General features: G+C 48.6%; 1 protein-coding gene across 10 annotated transcripts in view; it reads right to left on the reverse strand.

Moving 5' to 3' along the window:
- Positions 1–27,128, reverse strand: part of LOC139766910 (uncharacterized) — a 218,086-nt gene extending 190,958 nt beyond the window's left edge. For 6 of the 10 annotated variants that reach the window (XM_071695974.1, XM_071695981.1, XM_071695990.1 and 3 more), the window contains exon 1: positions 14,036–27,128. In XM_071695974.1, coding sequence (XP_071552075.1) covers positions 14,036–26,981 — 12,946 coding nt within the window. In that variant the 5' untranslated portion in view covers positions 26,982–27,128. The remainder of the gene's footprint in view (positions 1–14,035) is intronic. The other 4 variants (XM_071695966.1, XM_071695950.1, XM_071695941.1 and 1 more) reach the window with 2 other exon arrangements.
- Positions 27,129–27,353: the final 225 nt, after the last annotated feature.

Raw genomic sequence — 27,353 nt, forward strand, 5'->3', positions numbered from 1 at the left:
CAGACACATTCAACAAACCTTCAAAATACTCATTCCATCTCCTTCTCACATCACCACTACTTGTTATTACCTCCCCATTTACGCCCTTCACTGAAGTTCCCATTTGCTTACTTGTCTTACGCACCCTATTTACCTCCTTCCAGAACATCTTTTTATTCTCCCTAAAATTTACCGATAGTCTCTCACCCCAACTCTCATTTGCCCTTTTTTTCACCTCTTGCACCTTTCTCTTGACCTCCTGTCTCTTTCTTTTATACTTCTCCCACTCAATTGCATTTTTTCCCTGCAAAAATCGTCCAAATGCCTCTCTCTTCTCTTTCACTAATACTCTTACTTCTTCATCCCACCACTCACTACCCTTTCTAAACAGCCCACCTCCCACTCTTCTCATGCCACAAGCATCTTTTGCGCAATCCATCACTGATTCCCTAAATACATCCCATTCCTCCCCCACTCCCCTTACTTCCATTGTTCTCACCTTTTTCCATTCTGTACACAGTCTCTCCTGATACTTCTTCACACAGGTCTCCTTCCCAAGCTCACTTACTCTCACCACCTTCTTCACCCCAACATTCACTCTTCTTTTCTGAAAACCCATACTAATCTTCACCTTAGCCTCCACAAGATAATGATCAGACATCCCTCCAGTTGCACCTCTCAGCACATTGACATCCAAAAGTCTCTCTTTCGCACGCCTGTCAATTAACACGTAATCCAATAACGCTCTCTGGCCATCTCTCCTACTTACATAAGTATACTTATGTATATCTCGCTTTTTAAACCAGGTATTCCCAATCATCAGTCCTTTTTCAGCACATAAATCTACAAGCTCTTCACCATTTCCATTTACAACACTGAACACCCCATGCATATATATATATATATATATATATATATACATACATTGGGAGGTGAGTTTGAATGGAGAAAAACTGGAGGAAGTGAAGTGTTGTAGATATCTGGGAGTGGATCTGGCAGCGGATGGAACCATGGAAGCGGAAGTGGATCATAAGGTGGGGGAGGGGGCGAAAATTCTGGGAGCCTTGAAGAATGTGTGGAAGTCGAGAACATTATCTCGGAAAGCAAAAATGGGTATGTTTGAAGGAATAGTGGTTCCAACAATGTTGTATGGTTGCGAGGCGTGGGCTATGGATAAAGTTGTGCGCAGGAGGATGGATGTGCTGGAAATGAGATGTTTGAGGACAATGTGTGGTGTGAGGTGGTTTGATCGAGTAAGTAACGTAAGGGTAAGAGAGATGTGTGTAAATAAAAAGAGCGTGGTTGAGAGAGCAGAAGAGGGTGTTTTGAAATGGTTTGGGCACATGGAGAGAATGAGTGAGGAAAGATTGACCAAGAGGATATATGTGTCGGAGGTGGAGGGAACGAGGAGAAGAGGGAGACCAAATTGGAGATGGAAAGATGGAGTGAAAAAGATTTTGTGTGATCGGGGCCTGAACATGCAGGAGGGTGAAAGGAGGGCAAGGAATAGAGGGAATTGGAGCGATGTGGTATACAGGGGTTGACGTGCTGTCAGTGGATTGAATCAAGGCATGTGAAGCGTCTGGGGTAAACCATGGAAAGCTGTGTAGGTATGTATATTTGCGTGTGTGGACGTATGTATATACATGTGTATGGGGGGGGTTGGGCCATTTCTTTCGTCTGTTTCCTTGCGCTACCTCGCAAGCGCGGGAGACAGCGACAAAGCAAAAAAAAAAAAAAAAGATATATATATATATATATATATATATATATATATATATATATATATATATATATATATATATATATATATATATATATATATATATATATATATACAACAAACACGCGACTTCGTAAATACAGAAACATTACTAGGTAGAGGAAAAGGAAACACAAGAATCCTGAGTGTTTTCCGTGTATCACCTCATCTTCAGAGGACTAGTTACAGATTGAGGAAATATATACAATTGGGGTTATATATGCAGAACCAGAGGAGACATAGAATGGGTCATGTAACCTTGTTATTAGTGAGAGACGAGGTTGACATAGGGGTCTGCCTGACCCGACCTTGACCTTTCCTGTTTTACCTGAGTGAGGTCATCAGGGAAATGTCATACGTCAAGTCACCGTCAGGTAGAGGGTGGGGTCAGGCAGACCCATGTGCCAACATCGCCTCTCAATAATTCATTCAAAGGTTATACGACCCCATTCCATGTTTGCGGTTCTGTATACATAGCCTCTATTATATCTATTTCTCCCTCTGTAACTAGTAACTCTGAAGATGTGATAATACACGAAAGCGTTAAGTCCTCCGTTAAAACTTTCGTATATAACATTCCTCTCCCTTATATAGATATCTGTATATACATGTGTGTGTGTGTGTGTGTGTGTGTGTGTGTGTGTGTGTGTGTGAGTTAATTTCTCTACTATTTTATTGCTTTTGAAGATATCCGACTGAAGAGTATTCTAAGCGATGCCTGAAGCTTTGTTTATGAGCGTTATAAATGAACCAAATATATTACAATCAACTTAAACTGTGTAGGATGTACGTAGCAGCTGAAACCCATCACCATCCTAGGAATGGTGTAGTGATAGTGATGATGGGTAATATGTTCATCTGCAGCGTCCTGTCGTAGGTGTATAAATGTATATATAGAACCATAACGTTACCCAAGTGTCCCAACATATCCATCAGTCACACGAGTAACAGTAACCAGTTTCTAACAGTGCTGCCAAGGTCACCCATACGCCAGTATACTTTGTGCAAATCACCGCTGGCATCTTTAGGGGGTAACATTGGCAGCACTGTATTTCTCGTCCAGTACTACCAACGCCACCCGTACGCCTGCAGTGCTGTCGAGACCACACCGATCTGACCCCCCAGTACCACCAGTATCGTCCTCAGGTACAATGATCCCCACACCCCAACCCCCTTGACCATAAGTACTTGTAACTTAACGCTGGAGTACGCGTCTCACTCCGCCAAATGCTACCACGTCAAGTCTACCATTGCCAACTGATGTTCCTCTCCCACCGTCCAAATGCGTTCCAAACTCAGCTAAATTAACCAATAAACTCCACTAGATCCCAAAGGTTGGGCCACTCTTATCCCAGAGTCTCACAGTAATCGCCAGAGTCGAGCTGTGGAATGCCCGGCGCGCGGGAGAAATGTAGAACGTCCCAACACCTCCAGCTGGTGCGAAAGTCGAACTCGGACCAGACTAACCCGCAGGCTCGAGGAAACATGAAGTCCGTCGAGGGGCCCGGGCCAGACCTCCTCTTTTTCAAGTCCCACTTAATCCCATTCGAAATGTACGAGAAAGAAAAAAAAAAGTCCTCTGCTAGGTGTTTTGAAGATGAGAGAGAGAGAGAGAGAGAGAGAGAGAGAGAGAGAGAGAGAGAGAGAGAGAGAGAGAGAGAGAGAGAGAGAGAGAGAGACTCCTATCAATAGAGGGATGGGGCCCAACTTGGCTGCCCCGGGGGCCCATGTTGGCTGTAGGCGCCCGAAACTGTATCCTGCAGTTCACATTCACTACCTCATAACTTAGCACCGGTCATCCACCGCTCTCATACAATAAAAGTAGTCCTATACACGTCTTTTCTCATCAGTCTCTCTCTTCATTCCATGTTATGGCCTTTGGTTGTTCTGTCCCTACATCCTTGGAAGAAATCTTTACTCTCTACGTTGTGAAACTGGTTCAAAAAAATCTAGAGGTTGTGATCAAGTCACTCCTCACTCTTCTCTGGTACCCTGGTGAGCAAATCTAGGACTTTGCAGCCAAACCAGGTGCTATATTTGTTACTCTCTTTTGGACCTTCTCCATTAGTTCTTTGTGGGTTTTTTTTTTTACATGCTGTGGTCACACTTGAGACGCATCTTCTAGTTCTGGTATCACGTAGGATGAGAACAGCTTGCTGAATGTTTCCCGATCCATTTATCTCTCACCATTCTCCCAAGGTGGGACTCTGGCCACAGGTCAGGCACGACATCGATTCCCAAGTCTCTCTCACGAACAGATTCCCACAACTTATTTCCTGCTAGCTATTAATTACTCTGAGGCATTCTTTCACAGCGACCCATGCTCATTATATATCATGATGATTACCCAATGTGTGTGTGTGTGTGTGTGTGTGTGTGTGTGTGTGTGTGTGTGTGTGTGTGTGTGTGTGTGTGTGTGTGTGTGTCAAACATTTACAAGATGCATCACCAGATGGACTCCCTTGTATGTGGTCTGGTGACCCTCACAACGCAAATAACTCTAAGGACATTGCAATCCATTATTGATAATTTCTGAGCATTTAATAAATAACCTAAAACTGTCATTACTCTTAATAGCCCACAAAAATATTTACGTGTGTGTGTGTGTGTGTGTGTGTGTGTGTGTGTGTGACTAAAGAGAGCTGTATGAACTGTATGACACAACTCTAATCCTTTGAAACAATATAATTAGTCTACATAATCATACCAGCTGTTTGCAGAGATACCATTGTTATGTAAATACCTATATGCAGATTACACCAGTTGCCTAAATCACCGTCTCCTAAATTACAACTAAGTATGTCGGCAGAATTATATTCTTTGTCTAAATAACTATTTGCACAATCACAATTGTATATATACAATTGTCAGCAGAATTACAATCATAGTCCATAATGTCACTGGTCACAGAATTACGATGACTGTGTACATATCAATTACTGATTTTACTGGTTCTTCTCGTGTGTCTCATGTTATGTACCATCACCGACGCGTTTACTCAAAAGCTGAAGCTCCAGGCGTGAACTGTACCTAGATTTGCTTGATGGTGCCTTGATCCAGTTAGTGGAGAAACCTACTCGCGTCGAGAATATTCTAGATCCAGTTCTAGTTTAAAATGAGGATCTTTAACAATGTTGAAGTTGGGGGAAAATTCGGTACAAGTGATCGACAAATGACTTCTGAGGTCGCTTTCAACACTCCATGTAATGTTGGTCAACACGGCAGTCGAGGCAAAAGAATCCAATTTTGTAGGAGCAAATTTTGATGATCTTCGCATTGCTCTCGACAGGCAAACCTAGGACAAATGCAAATGCCGCCATTAACATGTTCCTTGCAACATAATTCTCAAGCGCACATGAAAATACCCAGATCTTACAAATTCCTTCCCCGGGGATCCACGAGCCGTTACATAAAGTTCTGGAAGCCAAGCGTCAAGTTACAACTGGCGCGGGAACACTAGTGTGGCCGCGTTCCACCCGCTGCCCCCAACACAGGATTAGTCCGCCGCTTAACTTTGGTGCCCTTGGTGTTGCTGTGTTGGTACAGCCGCCCTTGCTCCTGTGTTTTGTGTTACTCTACTAGTGTGTGTTGAGCAGAATTATTGTTGTGCTACTGTTCTACGTAGTGTTGCTCATATGTATATAGATCATGTTCTTTGTCGATCTTCAGGTTCAATTGTGCTAGACTTGTGTTCACTCAACATTAGCTGTGTTTCTCATCGGAAGCCGTATCTTCCTGGCGCTAATGTTAAAAGCCCCTATCATGGCCATCTCACATGATACGCAAGGTTGTGAGTACGCGAAAGAATCTGAGCTCCCCAGGTAGTTTGTAGACCGGATGTTTTAAAGGCAAAATATGTTGTAGGTAGAGGGGGAGGAGGAGGAGGAGGAGGAGGAGGAGGAGCGCAGCTTAGCCGTAATCAATATGAAATGTAAGGACCATCCTATATGCGCCACAATAATCGAAGATCACTACTTTTAATCTGTAAGTGACTTGACGTCTGCTACTGGAGGACCGAACTACAACCACAAACAATTATTTGGGTGTCTTGTAACACAGCTATTTCAGTATTTAGGAAGGCTGTATAGCCGTTTATGATTATTACAACTACTTTTTATTTTTTTATTTTTTGCAAATAAAGAAAAAATCACAACGGTGCAACCCTGGATCATCATACCCAAAGGTCGTCCCATCGAGCTCAAGAGGTTCAGTGGGTCAGCCAACCGTAGACATCTGCCAACATCGCTTTGTTATGGAGGAGAGAGAGAGAGAGAGAGAGAGAGAGAGAGGAGAGAGAGAGAGAGAGAGAGAGAGAGAGAGAGAGAGAGAGAGAGAGAGAGAGAGAGAGAGAGCGGGGGGGGGGGGGGGGGGGGAGTCTACTGTCATCATAACTAGTCTGCGGGTCCGACCCTTTCACCTCGTCGCTCGCGCTCCAGTAAAGCCAACATTTTGAAGTATCAGCAACAAAATGCAGAAATCTTCAGAGGTCACTCAACTACATCCCTCTTAGTGTAACTGTCAAGTTTGGAAAGATCAATGTTCCAACTCTGGCGGTTATGAGACAGGAGAGGAGCAGGTATGCAGTCTGCTGGGGGCTGGAAGGAGAGACAGTTGTTTGTTGACAAGGAGCTGGTGGCAGATTCGAGAGAGACTTTGCAGAAGCTGGTGTCTGGGTCTGGGAGAGCGAGTGAAAGGAGAAAGTTCAGAGTAAATGTGAATAAAAAGCGTAACACTGAGAAATGAGAGGTAATTTGGAGTGCGAGTATAAATGGTGAGAACTTGGAGGAAAATGAGTGTTTTAGATACCTAGGAGTGGATTTAGCAACAAAGGTAACCATGGAAGGTGAAGTGAGCCACATAGTGGGTGTAGGGAGCAAAGGTTTTGGGTGGAGTGAGGAATGTGGAGAGGTCACTGTCTTTAAGGGTACAGATGGGTATGTCTGATGGCATGGTAGTCCAGTGGGTGCTTTCTGGATGTGAGGCAAGAGCCTAAGACAAAAATGTAATTATAATGGTAAATATGTGGGAAATGAAATGTGTGAGGACAATATATGGTGGAAGAAGGGTTCACTGTAAGGAAAAAAATAATGACACAGTAAGAGAGAAGTGTGGTAGTAAGAGCAGTATGTATGAGACCTTGAAGAGGGTGCGCTGAAATCGTCAGGACATGGAGAGAATGAGTGAAGAGAGGATGACTAGGAGGGGGTACATATCAGAAATGGAAGGATGACGGGAAAAGTGGGAAACCAAGGAAGAGACATAAGGATGGAGTGAAAGATCCTTTGAAGGCTCGGGGCCTGAACCTGCAGGAGGGTGTGAGGCATGCAAAGGACAGAACGAATTGTAGAAATGTGGTTTAAAGACGAGGTGCTGTCAGTGGGCTGAACCAGTCCGGGGTAAACTATGGAAAGGGTTGTAGGGCCTGGTTGTAGGTAGGGAGCTCGATGCATTATACATGACAGCTACACAGGGGATGAGCTAATGAGGCTATTTCTTCGTCTGATCCTGGCGCTAACGCGGGAAATGGCATGTGAGGTTTAGGCATCAATCACGGTGCAACATGTCCCACTGAGCAACTCTAGGAGGGGTCTGGCGTGGTATACTGACCACATACTTCCTCACCTAACGAAACACGTAACGTAAGCTGGGTTATATGACGTTTGCTTAGAACATCTTGGGTTATTAGGCGTCAGGTGGGTGCATTACTATCCTCGAGGTAAATGTAAAAAAAAAAAGATGCGCAGGTATTGGTAAATCTTGCAGCGCCGTACCGAATGACCCTAAAACCTATGAAGGGAGAGGGAAGGAGGGGGGGATGTGGCTTAGAGGACCGCTGCCCCCGAGGCATTCTAGGGGCGTGAGGCAAACTTAGCACAAGGAAACCCCTGCTGGTTCTCACTTCATCATCGTTACATAATACACAACACGCATTTTGCTGGAATTATGAACTCGTCGCTCCCATAACATAGGATCCTTATTCTTTTAAAGTAAGTCCTTAAAAGAGGTTATAAAAGATATATATAGAAAACTAGACCCACTAAGAACATGCCCTCCTCCCCTTTTCAAAGGTAATGGGGAGGGAACGACTGTCCGGGGCCCCGTGCTGGCTCTCGACATTCCTTCCCTGAATGGACCAGCGTCCTCCCTAACCCCCACACGAACACCACACAAAATTCTAACAATAACCACACAGTTCTAAGTTGATTACCGGAAATTGTTAACGACTGTAAAATATCACACTGTACGATAATGAAAAAGCTACAACGCCAAACAAGCTGAGGAAGTCACCGAATAAGTCATTTGTATCAGAGTATCATATCAAGTGTCTTACGATAAAACTACGAATATGGCGTAGATTATAAGGGTAATCCAAGAGAAGGAGAGGAGAGCCTTTAATGACCTATACATCCAATGCATAACCTAACATCGACGCCCTTTCATCCACCACCTCCCTTAGAGCCGCCAAGAGTTGACGCGCACAGGGTGGGCATGTGGCGCCAAAAGTCCCACCCCCACCACCCTATGGTGTAGGGGGCTGTGGGGAACCTGACCCTTTACGGTCAAGTCGAGTCGTTGGTTCAACCATCATATCCAAGGCCACACTGTCATGCTCATGGAGTGGAATAATTGCCCAAAGCCTTTATCCCTCCCTGAAACGTTCCGATTCTTTCCATCCCTCTTCTGAAGTGTTTCCAGACGCCATCATCCCACTGGTTACTAGTAGCTTAGTCGATATCTGTGGAAAGATGATGCAATCCCATCAAGCAACGCTTATTCCTAGGAATCCTGAACCTATTCTTAACAATCAGCCTAGCAGTCTTTCTCGAAACTCTGTTATCAACATAACTGATAGAGTTATTGTATACACTGTCTCGATACCAGGAATATATACAGTATCCTAGCCCGTTCATTCTATATTCAAGCGTCTCTATACATATCTTTCTGTTATTTAGTTGAGTAGTGTGTACCCAATCGCGTGTGTCAATCTCGTCTTAACACCGTACCAGACGTTTACATGGTTAATCAGTAACTCGTCTGCTGGTGACGACAAGAAAAACTCGTTCCTCTCACACCCGCCTGACAGCAGAGGTTTTCAGGTGACCTTTTTTAGTACGATCTTTAAGTAAAATTATGGTTTAGAGCCACGTATGTGTTTCCTCACTGATTTCTCACACTTAGGAAAGTTAATGTAAGGGAAGGATGAACGTGATTCGGTGTGAATCAGTACCATTAAGTGATCATAAGTAAGGTGATGGCGGCGATGGCTATGAAGAACAGGTAAAATTTCTGGGGTTAATCAACGTAAAAGTAGATGAACAATTGAAGAAATTAACCGATACAATGAAAATCTTAGCCTATCTTCCTCTGGCAGCTGAGATCTATACTACTTTTCAGCGTTTGTGTCGAAATACTATGAAGTGACGATGTTTGTTGCATTCCTCAACTTGGTAAAGAATATTTGTTGAAAATGCTTTGTTTCGATGAGACACAATGTTTCGCAAAGAAACGCAGAGATGACAATCATATCTTATTCTTCAAAAAATACCAAAAATGAGGTTTATCTCGGCTGTTCGGTGAAACCGGGTGAATTTTTCATGGATTCTTTTTTTTTTTTTTCAAATGTTGAAATTACTTTTGCGTTAATGAACCTCATTCTTTCTAGACATTCTCAAGTCCTCGCAACTACCAAAGACCAAACGTCCCAGTTTCGGTGGGACACTTGCTTTCCCCCCCGAGACTTTATGAGGTACAAAAATGTTCCGCTTTGAGAATTCATTAGCTTAAATGTCCCGCAATGTCATAACTAATACTGGTAAACATTATGACACTGACAGAACATAAGTTTTGCTACCGTAAAATAAACATTAGTGAATATTTTCTTGCATTATATTAAGTAGCATATTCATGTAATTTTATTTTTTAACATTTCAGTGATGATTACATATATGATAATAATAGCTAGCTGTCGATTTAGAATGCAAAAATCTGTTTTCATGTGCGATTCTAAGTGAAGTAAATTATTCTGTAAATGTGTTCGTCCTAGAGTGCAAAATTTCTTTTTCTGCTGTCATGTGTGATTTTACGTGATAACTAAATCATCTTGTAAACTAATATTCGTTTTAGAATATAGGATTTTGTTAAAGCTTGCCATCATTTCGTTTACAGTTGTCATGTGTCATGTTTAGGTGACTGCTTAATTAATTTGTGGCGATATGCTTGTCTCGGATTAGACCGCCACCATATTAGATTGTAACATGAAAACCTGAAGTTTATCGTAATATATCCGCCTTAATGGTCCAAGCTTATACAATTGCATACGTCTAGTAAATAATTAATTGAATTCAATGAGCGCATACATCACTGACAAGTAAATGTGTAGTGTTACAATATAAAGACAAGATATAAAGAATTTGGTGTGGGTTACAGACCTGCCGAGCGCATGGAACACGGAACTTCAAGATTGAATGTTATAGTTTTTCATCATTGATTCTATGTTGATAACCAGAAACATCATAATCTCCTAATCTCTGAATTATTATCGAACAATTGGTTTATTGCATAACGCCACATTTTACCAGGTTATGATCGCCTTTCTTCCGTCACTGAAAACTTTAGCGCCTAAATTAACGAGTGTTAACGAGGCTGTGTTTCCGCTTTTACTGAAATAAGAATGATAAAAATAAATTCTGAGTCGCTTTATGAAAAGTAAACAACAATGGGAGTGCTGATGCACAGTGCAACTATTTAGTTTCGTGATACTCTCACGTCAGCAATATATATATATATATATATATATATATATATATATATATATATATATATATATATATATATATATATATATATATACATATATATATATATATATATATATATATATATATATATATATATATATATATATATATATATATATATGAAAGGTGACGTCATAGAAAGAAGCCCGGATAAAAAAAAAAAAAAAGCCAGAGGCGCCACTTCGAGGTTGGACTTTCAAGAGAGAGAGAGATCAAGTTCGACGCCGGACCAAAATAGGTGTGCCAACGGCGGCACGAGAAATTCGAGGTTTCTTGATCACATACGTTTGGTGGATGCCGTCCGGCAGAGGGCAACATACAGTCGACTGAGGAGTGGTCATCGGAGGAGTTGAGCCATTTTTATCAACGTGAGTGTGAATGAAATTCAACAGTGATCCTCGTGGAAATAAAAGTGGAGAGTTATGCCTTGTGACAGACCCACCCACTCAGGCGTCGACTTCGACTGTGAGATCAAAGTCTTATTCGGGTATCATCTTCCCCTGATAAATTGTGTGAGGCGGTGTCACAGTAATTCGAGTGACAACGATTAAGTGACCAATCAACGAGTCTTCCTAAAGATAACTCCAATTTCTTGCGTCTATCTGTTTCTCTTGTCTAGCACTTTCTTTCCCTTGTCATACAGTCCAAAACTTCGGTAGTTTGTTCAGCAAACCAGAAGTTGTATACAGAAACAAATTCAGCACAGTACATCACCCCAAGGTGGAGTGAAAACCACGGACGTAGTTAATATCTGCTTTACAGACGTTCCGAGAAAGGTGTGGTGGCCAGCGTGTGTGAGGGGTCGATAGTGCTATGTTGTAGGTAGCGCCGTAGGACTAGGCTAAGGCCTGCACATAACAAAGCTTAAAAACAAGTCATATTCTCACTGTCGATTTAAAAAATGTGAAATTTGTGTACTGACTCAAAACGCTGTCAGCTACTGACTACTCTACAGGGAAATATCATGGCGCTTAATGCATATGCTGACAAAGATCTGGTATTGCCACAGCGGACAAAACAAAAAGAAATTAGGCTGCTTTATTTTGAAAGATGCTCTGAATGGCTGACATATCGCTGACAGCCCGGTTATTTACTCCATAATGCCACGTTTTTTCTTGCAGTTTTTATTGGCCCATGCAAATGTATTGCTTCTTATCTTACAGTTACTTGCTGGTTACTGGCCTTTTAGTAAAAGTTATAGCTTATTCAGAAGGGCAACGCTCAGCATTAACGATTAAGAAGTGCTACTCAATCAGCTAGCAACTGTCTGCCTATTAATGTAGATATTATTGCTACTATATTGTCAGCATAGAAATAAAAAAAAAAAATCAGTTTTGATGAGATGTACCATAAGCAATCATTAGGACAGCAATGAAGACACCAGGTGAAAGAACTCTAAAGTTGTACCCTGTTCGGCAGGAATATTAACTGAGGGAAAAAATATATATTCTGCTGAAGTGAAAATCTTTATGGAAAACCCATGTCCACAACTCTGGCACCATTTCCTTATACACAGTCAGGCAGCAGCACTTCAGAATTTGCTTTAAATACTCGAAGTGAAAGTACTTTGATGTGGAAATGTTCACAGTATTCGACGACTAAAACAAAATCTAATTCTAAAGGAAGCAAAAAAAATCTTTTTTTGCTTCCAAATTCAGTCATGTTGCTAGTCAAAGAACTTGAACAAGATGGATCAGTGGATAAATCGGCATTGCCCTACAGCACTAAATATCTTAATATGATCAGTATCTAAACCAGTGGTCGGATCGGTTGTAATAGCTTCGACTTTTGTAATGAGATTCAATGAAACGCGCCCCAAAGAGGTCATTTGTAAGAGAGTCATGCTATTCGTTGCAGGGAAACGGTTGAATCCTAGGCTTGGTAATGAACTATCTAACGTATTCTCTTTGCATAAAACATCAGCAGTGTGAATGTATCGAAGTAGAATACATCTAAGATACCAAGTGAGAAATGGAGAGAATTATTCACTCATTTCAGAGAGAGTATATATATATATAAATATATATATATATATATATATATATATATATATATATATATATAAATATATATATATATATATATATATATATATATATATATATATATATATATATATATATATTCATCAACACATTTCAGAGGTCATACTATCTCTCCCTAGAACACATCATGCTGGACATGCTCCCTCACCAGTGAAGGTGTGGAAATGACAACAATCACAAATAACGTGCCAACTCTCGTAGTTTTGTGGGTCAATTTAAAGACCAGCTCACACAGTTGTCCCGGGCTGTTCGATAAGGTTAGGTTGACACATTATGACCAAGCTTACAAAAAAAGTGTGTGTGTGTGTGTGTGTGTGTGTGTGTGTGTGTGTGTGTGTGTGTGTGTGTGTTGGGGAAGGGGGGGGGGGTTACAAATCTTCAGGTGATCCGTTGTTGCTAGTAACAAATATCCATTTCAAGTATTGTTTGTAATTCTACAGATTTCCGAAAAGTGTCAAAGAAAATGCCAATCAGTCGAAAACACAATATGCAGACAGAGACTAGATGATTGTGCATCAGGTGAACGTTATTTCACGTTCCAACCTATTACATATGGAGTCCAAGTGAGCACAACCTCCTCTGCTTTTAACTCTAGAATATCAGGTCACATTAGTCATCTATCAGCTCATAAAAGAAAGAGAATATAAAAGTTCTTCAGCTTTAACATTTGGCCTTACTACAGTATAACCACTATCATCCATTTCCAAAAGAATATGTATGACTGGCGTGCTGACATGGAATTCTACCTTACAACTTAACCCAAAGCAACCTATTCTAAACATCCAACTAAACCTAAACGAATCAACTAACCAACAAACCTTGCCCAACCTAAGCTAGCCTACAATTAACCACCTACCTAACCTAACCTAACCTAACCTATCCCCCTTTCACGGTACTGCTAAGTCTCAATGAAGCAATTTCTCTTCCCGGCCGTGAAACAACACGAAACATGAATGATCTGCGAAACTGTCTCAAAATGTGTTGATTATACTACTGTAGAGGAACTGTTATCAAATGTGATTACCAATCTATTCCCACGACAAAGTAATACCAGCCAGCGGGTTTCTGGAATATGAAACATCTGACGCCTTGTGGGTCTGGGAACACAGTCAGCGGTCGTGACTGACACTGGTTCATAAGTCTGACACGTCCAGTGAGCCTGACAACGTTGTCACCCGAAGTAACCGTCCATCGGGCCTGACAACACTGTCAGCCAAAGTACCTGACATATCAATGGTCCATAACACATCCAGTGTGCCTGACAACGCTGTCAATCCACGTGACTGACACACTGGGGATTCATGACACGTCCAGTGGGCCTGCGAACAGCCAGCCGTCGTGACTGACACTGTCTCGCCCGAGAGTGAGGGTAAGGATGGCAGGATATGTGGGGGAGGGGGTCTACACAGGTCAGAGGGTGAGCTAAAAGAGCAGGGTGTGCGGGTCCTCACCTCTACAGCACTCTAGGCCCGAGTCTGTCTGAGGGTCCTCTTGCGACATGCCATCCTGGGGTGAGTCCTGGGGCAGGGAGTCCTTAGGTGAGGCCTCCTGGGATGAGGAGTCCTTGGATGAGGAATCCTGGAACATGGAGTCCTTCTGTGAGGACTCCTGGGATGTGGAGTCCTTAGGTGAAGACTCCTGGGATGTGGAGTCCTTGGGTGAGGACTCCTGGGACGTGGAGTCCTTGGGTGAAGTTTCCTGTGACGAAGAGTCTTTCTGTGAGGAATCCAGCAGGGTGAGGTCCCTGGGAGAGGCATCATGGAGAGAGGAACTCTGGCACGGACGTTTAGCGCCGTGGAGCTTGGCGTCACCTCGGCCAGCGTCCTCCTCTCCGACGCTCCAGTATTCGTCGTCGTCGGTGCGACAGACTCCTTGAGTACTGTGGTAGGCCTCCGCTTCGTGCGGCAGGCTGGCGGATCTGCTCAGGAGGTCGTGGACGGCCCTATCGTGAGTATGGTCCACGTAAGGGAGGCTGGCGGCGCGCGCCGGCTCGCAGACAGCCATGGCCGAGGTGACTGGCTCATCGAATGTGAATACGAGAGGCTGGGAGAAGTTGATGCTGTGGGAGCGACAGGCGGCACAGTTGGGCATAGGACAGACGGCGCTCGGAGAAGCAATCACTGACTCTTGGCTGGCCTGAGGGTCCGCACGTGGCACCGGCGGGAACCTCTCGCTCACACGACGACGCACCTCTGCCAGCTCCGAGTCCACGCTCGAGGTCGAGTCCGAGTCGCTGCTACCTACGGGATGCTCGAGACAATCCTTAGCCATAGATTCTGGCTCCTGCTCAGTCGTTGTCTCGATAGGTTGGTCAGCCGGATCCTGTTGAGGTAATTCCACCGCTCTCGTCTGGCTAGTTTCCTGATTTGTGATGTGTTGTTGCGCCTGGACTGGCGGTTCTGGAGCTACGCTGGAGGCCGGGATCGGAGTCTCGGCCTCGGCCGAAAATGAGGGTTCCTGGGCATCCACCACACTCAAGATGGTGTCCAACAATTCACTGTAGAAGTCGGTGTCGTCCTTACCTTTACATCCTTGCTCTGGGGTCGGCGTGGAACTCTCCTTCTCGAAACTTACATAACTGGTCTCCCCCGTCTCCTGCTCACTGCTGATGGTGGCCTCGTCCCCAGTGTAGTACGTGTCGGACGGCGTCACTGTGGTGGTACAGTCCGCCACCGGACTTGACACCAGGCTGCTGCTGCTCTGCTCGGACACTGGGGCCTGCGTTATCTCAGATTCTTGTTCTGCCTCCTTCACCGCGCCCTTCAGCTCCGTGTGGCCAGACTTTACAGTAAGGTCCTTTGATGAGTCCTTTAGAACCGACAGGCCTTCGACAGGTGGGTCTCTAGCCATCGACGAAGGTGACGCAGAACCGAGGACTGCTGTCACGTCCGAGGTAGAGTAAGATGTTTTGTAGGGACAACGCGTCCTGGCCTGCTGACGCCGGGAGAGGCTCCCGTGGCCTACGTAGGGAACGCTGTCGCTAAAAACAGCATCGTCAGCGTCACGGCCACGTTGAGTGGCGTCGCCGCGGGAACCATTAGCATGGTCTGAGGATGCCGCAGACAGATCTAACGTGGACGTTGTGTTGCTGGAGATACAAGGGGCGCAGCTCTGTAGGATCCTGTCGATAGTACTGCTCCTGCTAGTGCCGCTACTGGCGCTAATAGAACTGTGACATCGTCTGTCCACTTCACTCGACTCCACCTTCGTGGCCGGTTCCGAAGAAAGACTCACCTGCTTCACCGCAACGCCGGAGCCTTTCTCTGCCTCACTGACGCCCCTCTGAGGCACTGGGCTTTTCTTCGGGACGCCGCCACTGATGGAATAGGACCTCCTTCGCTCCCCCGGGAGCTCGTTGTCGAAGTAGTGAAGTTTCTGCAATCGAACTCCAGTGATGTCAGATTTCTGCTTCTTCAGTATACCAACCCTGGCTGTCTTCTGCTTCATGTAGTTCGACTTCTGCTTTTCAGTCCTGCTCTCAGACTCGGGCTGTTGTCGTCTTCTTAAGGAAGACTTTTCGTAGGCTGATCGCTTGGGGATTGACAATTCTGCCGCGGGCTGGCTGGTCGGGACCGGTGAGTCCTTCACGTCCCCAGGCTCTTCTCTGTCCGCGAGACCCTTCCCTGGTGCAACCTCTTTCGCCGCTACGTCCTCCTGAACCTGCTTTGGCTCCCTAACTCTTCCGGCAGTGACGCTGGGAGTGAGGGTGGTGCCAGCCACGGCAGCGGCCTGCAGGTTCTCGTAAATGTGCACAACCTTAGGTACAAGTTTCCTGAGTTCGGCGGCGCTGAGCGAATGCTCCTCCTCCGCCTCTGCCTGCTGTGAGGCGACCTTCAGATCCCCAATACTCCGGCGGAACATAACCTGAGGCACATTTTCGTAAATATGAGTCTCCATTACAGAGGCGTCAACCACAGACAACCTTCCCTTGACAGTTTCCGTCGTGAGTCTGGTGCAATCTTTCCCGAGAGACTCAAGTGGCTGTGTAGGCCGGTTCGTTGCTCCTGCTTCTGAAGACTCGAACGTCTGATCGCCAGTCTTTTTATCTGCCTTGGACACATGGGAAGGATCTTTCCTCAGGTCTTGGTTGTCTTTCGCGCCTCCCTCGTGAAGAGCCTGCTGACTCTGGGAGCTGGAGGTAACCGTAGGTCCTGACACACTGTCTCTAGAATCCTTCTTCTTGAGGACGCCCACGATGCGACAGGGCGAGGCCCCAGCCCTCGGGAGCGGCGGGGTGTCGATGGCGCTGGTGATTTCTACAGTGCTCAGGCTGGATAGCCGGATGTTCTCCACACTGCGGCTCTTCATGCGGATCCTGCCGTACACCCCGCGGGCGAAGATCTCGCTCACCGTCGACGATCTACTGATGCTCGAGGCCGCAGCAACTAACGTGTCCGGGTGGAAGTCCCCCTCCGTCTGACTCCTCTGCAAGGATGGCGGCGACGGGAGCTTGGCGAGCTTCTCCTGCGAGTCGGGTCCGTCCTCGTCTGCCTGGGTGAAGTTCCCCTCGGATATGGTCTTGGTGAGTCGTCTGTGGCCCGACATCAACCTTCGAGTTGTCGCGCTGCGATCCCTCTCATCACTCGCATCAACTCGCTGCTCACAGCTCTCAGAGGGAGCATCTGTACGCATGTCCGCAGTACTCCCCACCTCCCTCCCATCACTACTGAGTTCCTGCTTTTCACAAAGTTCCCTGCCATCGTCACTGGCCACAGCAGGGGCTTCTGATGACTGTCCGGCGCCAGGTAACAGAAGCGAGTCACTCTGCATGCTCACGTTATCGCCGTCGGTACAGCTCTCCGGCCAGACGCTTCCTGTGCCGGTGTCTTCAGGTGTTCCCCGGTCCACACCTGCATCGCTAACATCCTCCCAAACTTTCCTATGGGAGTCCTCGTCTTTACCGGAGGCTCCCTCTGTCTCCTCTCCGGTCAGTGTGTCGGTGCTGCCAGCCTCGCTTCCTGTGACAACAATCGACCTCCTGATTTCTGGAGCGCTATTGTTCCCTATGTCCCTTAGGTCAACGTTACTCTTCACAAGGGTCAGCTGGACCGTGAGAGACTCCTTAGCATATCTCTTAACTTCTCTAATTTCAGACGCGTCTGTTCCAATGCTTGTTAAACTGGTCTCGCTTTGCCTTAATTCGCTATCATGTTCAGTCTCGTTGGCGCGAGGAGTCAGTTCTAGTGGCGTCGTCTGTACCGAAGTCTTCCCCTCAGGGAGAGCCTGGTCAGCATCTGTGGCGAGCGCTGCTACCTCTGTCTTTCCAAACTCTGCCTCGGTCAGCTGGGTTAGCGACGCTCCGAGTTCGGGCTCTGCTAGGAATTGGTCAGTGCCGGGGTCTGTGAGGGTGGAGTCAGAACTGCGGTCTGCGAGGGAGGTGTCAGTGATGGCTTCTACGAGGCCGAGGTCAGTGCTGGTGTCTGCAAGGCCGAGGTCAGTGTTTGTGTCTACGAAGCCGAGGTCGATGCTGGGGATGTGATCGATGCTGCTATCTACGAGGCCGGGGTCAGTGCGTGTAACTACGAGATCCGAGTCAGTACTTGTTCCTACGAGGCCGGGGTCAGTGCTGGTATCTATGAGGCCGGGGTCAATGCTAGTACCTACGAGGCCGGGGTCAGTGCTGGTATCTACGAGGCCGGGGTCAGTGCGGGTACCTACGAGGTCGGGGTCAGTGTTGCTATCTACGAGGCCGGGGTCAGTGCTGGTACCTACGAGGTCGGGGTCAGTGCTGGTACCTACGAGGTCGGGGTCAGTGTTGGTACCTGCGAGGTCGGGGTCAGTGCTGGTACCTACGAGGTCGGGGTCAGTGCTGGTAGCGACGATGCAGGGGCCAATAATGGTACCTACGAGGCCGGGGTCTGTGGTGGTACCTACGAGGCCGGGGTCAGTGGTGACATCTACTTGGGTGTGATCGATGCTGGGGTCTGTGAGGACTCGGTCAGTCTGAAGGTCTCTTGTACGGAGAGGAGCAGCAGTGAGGTCTACCAAAACACCATCAGTGCTAAGGTCTGTGAGAGCGTGATCAGGGCTAGGGTCTACACAGCCAGGGTCCTTATCAGGGTCTGTAGGTGGATGGTCGGTGCTGGGCAGTGTGAGGTCAGCGTCGGAGACAATGAGTTCAGTGAGGGAGGACTTATGCTGAGAGTCTAGCCTCACCCTGCTCTCCGTGACGCACTCTCTGGAGGACCAGCTCGTAACCTCACCTAGAAGATCACCTTGCATGTTTGTCTCCCGAGAGCCACTCAGTGAGGCCGGCTCTATCCCTGGACGGGGGCTGGATATTGCATCCCTCACGACGGCAATTCTACCTGTCGCAGGCTGACCCTCCCTGATTTTCTCCAGACACTCCACTACCGAATCATCCATCTTCCCGCCTCCTTCCGACACAGATTTCTGTTCCAAAATGGCATCCCTTACAGAGGGTGACTTATCTTCCTTCTCTATTTCAAAAGCCTGCGTTGCGTCCCGTAGCTCAAGCTGGTTCCCGTCCCTCCCCCAGTCTCGTCTAGCTTCCTCGTGTTCTGTTTCATCAGACTGACTCTCTGCAAGCGACAGCCTCAGCCCAGCACAGATCTTCTCCCTGGCCTGCTCGTCCAGCCTGGCGGCGGCCACGTCGACCTGCCTCTCGTGCCGTGTGCTGCTGCCCTTCAGCGAGCGGATCTTTTCAATCATCATACCATCATCCTGCTTGAAGCGGGCAATCATCTCGTCTCGTCTGTCGGTCGAACTACTGGGGCTCTCCCTGGAAGACCTCAGTGCTTCAGGACCGTAGCTCTCTCTAGTTTTCTCCGCCATCTTCACCTCAGCCTCCGTCTTCTCATTTTTCGTCTTCCAATCTCGGGTAACGCGCTGGGTGGCGACATACCTCTCCTCCCCTCCTGTCTTGGGATCCATGACACCGTTGCTCCTCCAGTTACCATCATCAGGTATCACTCCCACGGCCCTAGCCTGATCACTCGGACCCTCTGGCTGGCTGGTGTGGCCGTAGGAGGCCACTCTCGTCACTGGGGACTCTACTTGTCCCTCTTCTCCTCCTCCCACCTCAACACCCTGACCACACCTCCCGACACTAGGCTCGGATTCTACCAGGCCCTCACTCCCCCCAGTCTTGTCCTTCCACCCTGGAGGAAAATCACGAAACACGGAGGAATCTTCCCTTATGTTCAGGATTTCACTGTCTTGAAAAACATTTTCAGACTCTGATTTTACAGAACCCTCTTTCTTATCTTGTACTACTTCCTCGCTGGCGTCATCTTTCTTAAGCCTTAAGTCAATAGACGTGGAACTTTTCTTCAGTTCGAACGAGTTTTCGAAGTACCTCGTCTCCTCAGCTCCACTTGTATTGTCTCTTGGGCTGATGGTCTTCTCAAGATACGGTTGGAGAGACGACTTCCTTGTGCTACTTCTCGAGCTTCCTCTGAAATGCTCTGGGATCACTTTTTCATTGCGCGCGATCTCCCGAGGCCTCTGCTGCTGAGATTCAAAGAATTGGATGATCTCGGAGTCGAGTTTACCGCTTATTTTTGAAGCCATGTAAACATAACGTTGCTGGCGCTGGTCCTGCGAGGCTTTCTTCTCCATGAATGTGTCGAAGCTCTGAAGTGGGTCGGATGTCTGTCGCTGCAGACCAGTGAAGGGTTCAACAGACTCCGACGCTGGTGTTTCACTCCTTCCCTCCGTGTCTTCCCTCAGATCCTCACCTTCTGGCGACTGGCTCTTCCCGCCGTCATCAGAAGGACAAGCCACGTTCTCTGTCAGTGTAGTTCCCTCTACAGTCAGGTAATCCATCTTAGACTCAGGAAAATTTAATTCGACACCGCTCCAGGCGGTTGCCTCCTCATCTGGCGACCCTGTTTCTCGCATTTTCCTGAGTGACTCCGGTGAGTGTCCGTTTACAAAAATTTTCACCCCAGCCACTCCCTCTGTGATTTCAAGATCGTTCTCCTCTCCCGCAGGTAACACATCCGAAAGAGAAGTCACCCCCGTCATGTCTTGATGGTCTGGGTTCGCGTGGTGTTGGTCCGGGCCCGGCGACAACCGAGGGGACCTCCGGCCCTGAATAACTATAGGCTTCACGATCCTGGGAGACCCCAGCTTCGGAGACCTCGCCGTCGGGGAAGTCCTAGGAGAACCTCCCGACCTTGGCGAGTCCAACTTCGGCGAAAGTCTTTTTGTCGTCATTTTTGGAGAAACTGCGCGTGGAGGGCCGAGCCTTGGGGAACCTAACTGGGGAGAAGCTCTGGGAGAGACCTGCCGTCGAGATATGACAGGAGACTGTCTGGGTGACACTTCCCTGGCGAGGCCGCCCACTGACCTCCCTCGCTGAGGCTGTGGGGAGCGGCACGGCCGCTCAACCTTCGAGGCTGACCTGAGTCTGCTCTCACTCGAGCCTCTCATGGCCTCTGTCCTCCTCGAGTCGGTGGATGACTTCAAGTACTTCTCCCTGGGCCCACCGCCTCTCTTACTGTCACCCTTTGATCCCCTGTCCGAGCTGTGCTTCGTGAAAGGCCGCTGGAACTCTCTTGCCGCGAGGGCGCCATTACCCGGGCCAACCTCGCTGTCCGTGGGGGGGCTGTCGTTACCGCTGTTGGTCCGCTTGTCTGACGCTTCAGGATTCCTGCCTTCCACAGATTGACCATTCGTCTCTCGCTTCTTCCTGGACAGTCTACTTGGTCCCGAGTAGTCCATACTACGACCACCCCTTCTGCTGCTTTTCCTCGGAAGGCCTTTAGTCACCCCCCTCAGCGCCTCCTCCTGCGTTTGGCTTGTTCTCTTGTCCTCGTGCGCCCCCAGCTGTGAAAGCCCTTCGTTCTTCTCAGACTTGGTCTTAGAGAGCTTGGAACTGTCGAAGATAAGCGTGCGATCCTTCTGGGGAACGTCCAGTCGGCTGATGTTGTTCTGGCGTTTCTTGGCCTGCGCCGACGTCATGTTGAACTTTTTGGATACGACCAACTCCTGCACCACCCTGGCTAGCTGAGGCGAGGTCCAAGGTCCCTCAAGGTTCTCCAAGTCACCATCCTCTGAGGATGAGTTGGACACACTTGTCTTAAGCTCGCCACTATAGCGTGTTCTTATCGACACATTAATTTCTCTGTTATTTGTTCCATTCGATCCATCACCACCCTCATTCCATCTCAGAGGCTTATTCCTGTTCTCTCTGTTTTCATTTGCGGCATTATCAAGGATCTCGGGAGAAGAGTCTACGCCATTTGGCTTGGAAGGCACTGTTTCAGGGCTGCTTTGGGTCTGTGTAGTTCTAGCGATGTCATCAGCCGAGAGAAGAGACGAGTGCACACTATCTTGGGTGAAGACGACAGCCGAAGCCTCGCACACCTTACTATATGAAGAGCTGTGTGCTGTCTGCTCCTCGGCACGAGACGCCTCCTTTGTCGCAGTGTTGATATCCTCCCCTTCCTCCGCCACAAGTCCAGCGGCGCCACTGTCCCTCACTACAACTGTGTTGTCATCTTCCACTTCCTTTTTATCTTTAGAAGTCTTATCCTTTCCATCAGATGAACCCCTCACACTATCACCAGTATCAGCCACAACCTCTTGTAATCCATCTGAAGTATGTTTACTTTCGTCCCCAAGCTGAGGGAGGCGGGCAGCGCGGCTGCTCAACACCCTGACGCGACCGGTCTCAGCGGAATACTGGTGCTGCCCCCCACCCTCCACCCTTTTAGGATCACGCGAGTCAGGTTTCTGAGCCTCTCCAGCCACGACCGTAGATGGAGTGATAGAACCACAACCCGGGGGTTCCTCGAGGACCTGGAGCACGACAGGTGATGCTCGACTATCTATCTTTACGCTGTCAACATGTAGTACGGTCTCGGAAGTTGGTGGGACAAGTACTTGATCTGTAACCGACCTACGTGTAAGAGACAGCTCGCCTCGACTTTCTTTAGCTTCTTTGGTGATGGAGCGTTCCTCATGGGTCTCCTGCGGGTGCGATGCACCTATGTCTGCCAGCCACAGATGGGAAGTTACGACGGTGGGTACTTCTGGTACGTCTTCCGTCATCTTCCTATTGTCGTCCAACACCAATGACCGACGGAAGCGTCCAGTTGGACTAGAGAAATTTGGAGACATTTGGACCGGCTGCGATTTTTGGAAAGCCTCATAAAATTCAATAGACGAGTAGATCGACCCTCCTGCGTCGCATTCGGTGGCAGGTGGTGAGGAATGTCCTGATGTCGGAATCTTTGACTTTGAGGAAGATAAAGAGACTTCGGTGCCTTGCGACCCAACCTGGAGTGGTGGATCAGGCTCAGGACATACCCTCCGTTCGACGTCTTCGTCATGATCTCTGGAAAAAGGTGGCTTGGTCCATCCCACTGGGCTACTTTTATCTTTATACTTCTTCGACATTGGAAATCTAGTCCTCGGTTTCAGGCTCCGTAAGTCCCTCAAGCATTTGTTTCTCCTAGAGCGACTGTCCTGCACCTCCTTCATGATCTGTTTGGCTACGTCCGAGAATTGGGCCACCATCGTCTGCTTCTTAGGTCGCGCGTCCCAGGGCGTCTCCAGCTGCGTAGTTCGGCCTTCAGAGGGACTGCCGCTGTCCAGACTCTGCCTTTCCAGGTAACTTTTATCCACATCACGAGGGTCTTCACGGGTCTTTTGTACATCAAAATGTATTCTTGTATCGTCAACTTGTTCATGGTGAGCGTCAGCGTCTAAATGGTCCCTGGCCGCCGTCAGAAGGCTGTTGTCAGCAAGACGGGGCTCGAGGCTCACCTGGATGTCTCGAACAAGTCCATCACAGCCGCCAGAGTCTTCATGTTTCTCATCGTCTTTGTTTTCGATGTTCGCGTTGTTGTCATGTGTGACGTCACCAACTGCCCCTCCGCCAGGTTGTCCAGCTTCAGCTCCGTCCAGGAAGGTGGGAGGAAGACCTCCTGTGTCTTGGCCGAGTCTCTCCTTCTCTTTTGGTTGAGCCACCTCGCCAACAGCTGTTTTCAACATCAGCTCAAGATTTTCCTTTGACGCCGCCTCAACGTCCTTGGAGTATCTGTGAAAACCATCCTCAGTGAAGCCCTCCACTCTTCCCAAAGGTTCATCTTTTCGTAGGAACACCCTCCTGGTGCCAAAATATCCTCCTCTCGGTCTGCCCTCTGTCTGTGCATGGCTCTCATGCGTCTCTTGACGGTTCCTCTCCCCAGTATCCTTTTCTTCTGTGTCACATTCCTTATCTTCCGTTAATTTATCATCCCGCCTCTTAATATCATCCTCATCTCCCTCCCAATCTTCTGCTACATCTCCACATACCGCCTCTTTCGCAGGAGCCTTTTCCTCACTTTCTCTCCTCAAGAACTGTGTCGGATCCTTGGCTGGCTGTCCGTCTTCCTCAGCATCTTCCCTGCGGTCTTGGTCATCGCTTTCTTCACAGACCGTCGTCGACCTAGTCCCCACTTCCCTTCCTTCGTTGGCTTCCTCGTCCACACTACTCGCCGCTTCACGCACATCACCTTGAGTATCTTTCCCCGTGGATATATCTTCACTTTCTGTTTCTTTACTGAGGCCATAGCCGAGATACGCGGTACCGGGTGGCAGCCTCCATGAAAGGAGAATGTACGGGCACTGGACTTCTTTGATGCCTTCCTCTGTGGCGCGCCTTCCTCCTCTTGGTCCCGAGGGCTCCTCTGAGCCGGTACCTAGCGAGCCATCCCTCGCCCAGCTCACCTCCTTCCTCGCCACACTCACGCCACACCTCGTGTCCTCTATTCCGCTGGGTAGTCGCGCCTCTTGTTCCCTAAGGACGCCCATGTCCCTTTCCTCCTCACCACCTGTGACCTCTGTGCCTGCTGTTACACCATCTGTTGTGGACATTCCTCCTCCATCCCAACCAACAGTGTCCGTTCCTTCTCCACCACCACCAGTAGTGTCCGTTCCTTCTCCACCACCACCAGTAGTGTCCGTTCCTTCTCCACCACCACCAGTAGTGTCCGTTCCTTCACCATCACCACCAGTAGTGTCCGTTCCTTCACCATCACCACCAGTGGTGTCCGTTCCTTCTAAACCACTACTAATAGTGTCCGTGTCTTCTCCATCCCTACCAGTAGTGTCCGTTCCTTCACCATCACCACCAACATTGTCCGTTCCTTCATCACCAGTACCAGCAGTGTCTATTCCTTCACCTACACTACCAGCAGTGTCTGTTCCTTCACCTACACTACCAGCAGTGTCTGTTCCTTCACCACCACTACCAGCAGTGTCTGTTCCTTTACCAACACCACCAGTAATGTCTGTTCCTTCTCCACCACTACCAGCAATGTTTGTTTCTTCTCCTCCACTAGTGGTCTCCGTTTCTTCTCCACCACTACCAGCAGTGTCCGTTTCTTCTCCACCACTAATGGCCTTCGTTCCTTCTCCACCAACAATAGCGTCCGTTCTTTCTCCATCAACACTAGTGGTGTCCGTTCTTTCATCCCTACCGATAGTTTCTGTTCCTTCTCCTCCAGTAGTGGTGTCCGTTCCTTCTCCTTCAACAGTGGCTGTTTCCTTTCCGACTCTATCACCAGTGGTGTCCGTTCCTTTTCCTTCAACAGTGGCTGTGTCCTTTCCGACTCTATCACCAGTGGTGTCCGTTCCTTCTCCTTCAACAGTGGCTGTGTCCTTTCCGACTCTATCACCAGTGGTGTCCGTTCTTTCTCCATCGCTATCATTAGTGTCCGTTCCTTCGTCTCCATCACCTGTGATGTCTGTGTCTTCTTCACCACCAGTGTCCGTTCCTTCTTCAACACTACCTGTGACGTCAGTTGCTTCACTACCTGTGGCGTCCGTTGCTTCACTACCTGTGGCGTCCGTTGCCTCACTACCTGTGGCGTCAGTTGCTTCACTACCTGTGGCGTCCGTTGCTTCACTACCTGTGGCGTCCGTTGCTTCACTACCTGTTGGATCCGTTGCTTCACTACCTGTAACGTCCGTTGCTTCACTACCTGTAGTGTCCGTTGCTTCACTAACTGTTGGATCCGTTGCTTCACTACCTGTAACGTCCGTTGCTTCACTACCTGTAGCGTCCGTTACTTCACTAACTGTTGGATTCGTTGCTTCACTACCTGTTGGGTCCGTTACTTCACTACCAGTGGCGTCCGTTGCTTCACTATCTGTGCTGTCCGTTGCCTCTCCCCCATCACTTGTGGTGTCCATCCCTTCAAAGGCAAAGTCTGTGGCCTCTGTTTCCTCTTCTGCACCACCTGTCGCGTCTGTCTGTTCCTCGCCACCTGTCGCGTCTATTCCCTCGCCTTCACTACCTGTGACCTCTGCCCGTTCTTCACTAACGGTGGTGTCTGTTTCCTCCGTAACACCTGTGGTGTCTGTTTCCTCCGCAACACCTGTGGTGTCTGTGTCCTCCGTAACACCTGTGGCGTCTGTTTCCTCCGTAACACCTGTGGTGTCTGTTTCCTCCGTAACACCTGTGGTGTCTGTTTCCTCCGTAACACCTGTGGTGTCTGTTTCCTCCGTAACACCTGTGGTGTCTGTGTCCTCCGTAACACCTGTGGCGTCTGTTTCCTCCGTAACACTTGTGGTGTTTGTTTCCTCCGTAACACCTGTGGTGTCTGTTTCCTCCGTAACACCTGTGGTGTCTGTGTCCTCCGTAACACCTGTGGTGTCTGTTTCCTCCGTAACACCTGTGGTGTCTGTGTCCTCCGTAACACCTGTGGTGTCTGTTTTCTCCGAAACACCAGTGTTGTCTGTTTCTTCTGTACCACCTGTGGTGTCTGTTTCCTTCGCACCAGGTGTGGTGTCTGCTTCCTCGGCACCAGCTGTGGTGTCTGTGTCCTCGGCACCAGCTGTTACTCCTCTCCTCCCTCCACCAGCTGTGAGGGCGGCAGCAGCTTGCCCGCCCCCGCCACCTACGTCAGCCGTGGCGGCCGGACACACACGGCTGGCCCGCCCCCCCAACTGGACCTCGCCCCAGATCTCGAAACTGGACTCGTCAACGACGTTGTTCTCGATCTCAGTATCGACCTCGTCTGAGACCTCGAAGTCGCTCGAAGTCTGGGAGCTGGAGAGAGCACCTCCGTCCACGTCCTCGTCGCAGCCGTCGTTCTCACCCTGCGCACCCTCCTCCTCCACCTGTACGACCTCCTCGTCGTCCTGGTCGCCGCCGTCGTCAGTGTCGTCGTCTGAGGTGGCGCGGGTCTCGTCCTGGCCCCTGGCCTCGGTCAGAGAGCCGGGAGGGCACGACCCCTCGGCTGACGCAGCGCCCACGCCTCCTCCTGCGTCCTCGTCCCACACCAGCGTCCTCCTCCTCCTCCTGGTAACGGTGCCCAGCCCTTGCTCCTCTCCCTCGGGCACGTCCAGGAACTCCTCCTCTTCTTCCAGACATTTGTCCGGTCTGGCTTTCCCCGGGATGAGGTTTCCGACATACGTCCAAATTCCTTTCCACTCCATTTCGAGAACCTTAACTTACCAACATGGCCGCCTTGTGTTTACTCCATATTTTCAGTGTCCTGTGCCTTTTCCTTCCCGTCCGTTAACCGCACGAATACATAACCCGAGAGAAACTACAAATCATTACATATCGGTCATGGAGGCGACGACACGTCCTGAACGGTAATCCACGCGAAACATCTCAATTCACGTCGGCGACGCTGCTGTCATCGGCGAGTCAAATGAGCAACTGGAGGGAGCGGCCGCCAGGGGTCGCCATGTACGTAATTTTGGTATCGTGTTTATGGCGAAGACAAAGGTTGTCTCGCGCCGCTGCCTGTGCACAAGGGGGCGGCAGCCGACCGTATAACACCCTGCTACCTGACACGTCTT

This window comes from Panulirus ornatus, chromosome 4 (genome assembly GCF_036320965.1).
Source record: "Panulirus ornatus isolate Po-2019 chromosome 4, ASM3632096v1, whole genome shotgun sequence".
Classification (NCBI taxonomy): Eukaryota; Metazoa; Arthropoda; class Malacostraca; order Decapoda; family Palinuridae; genus Panulirus; species Panulirus ornatus.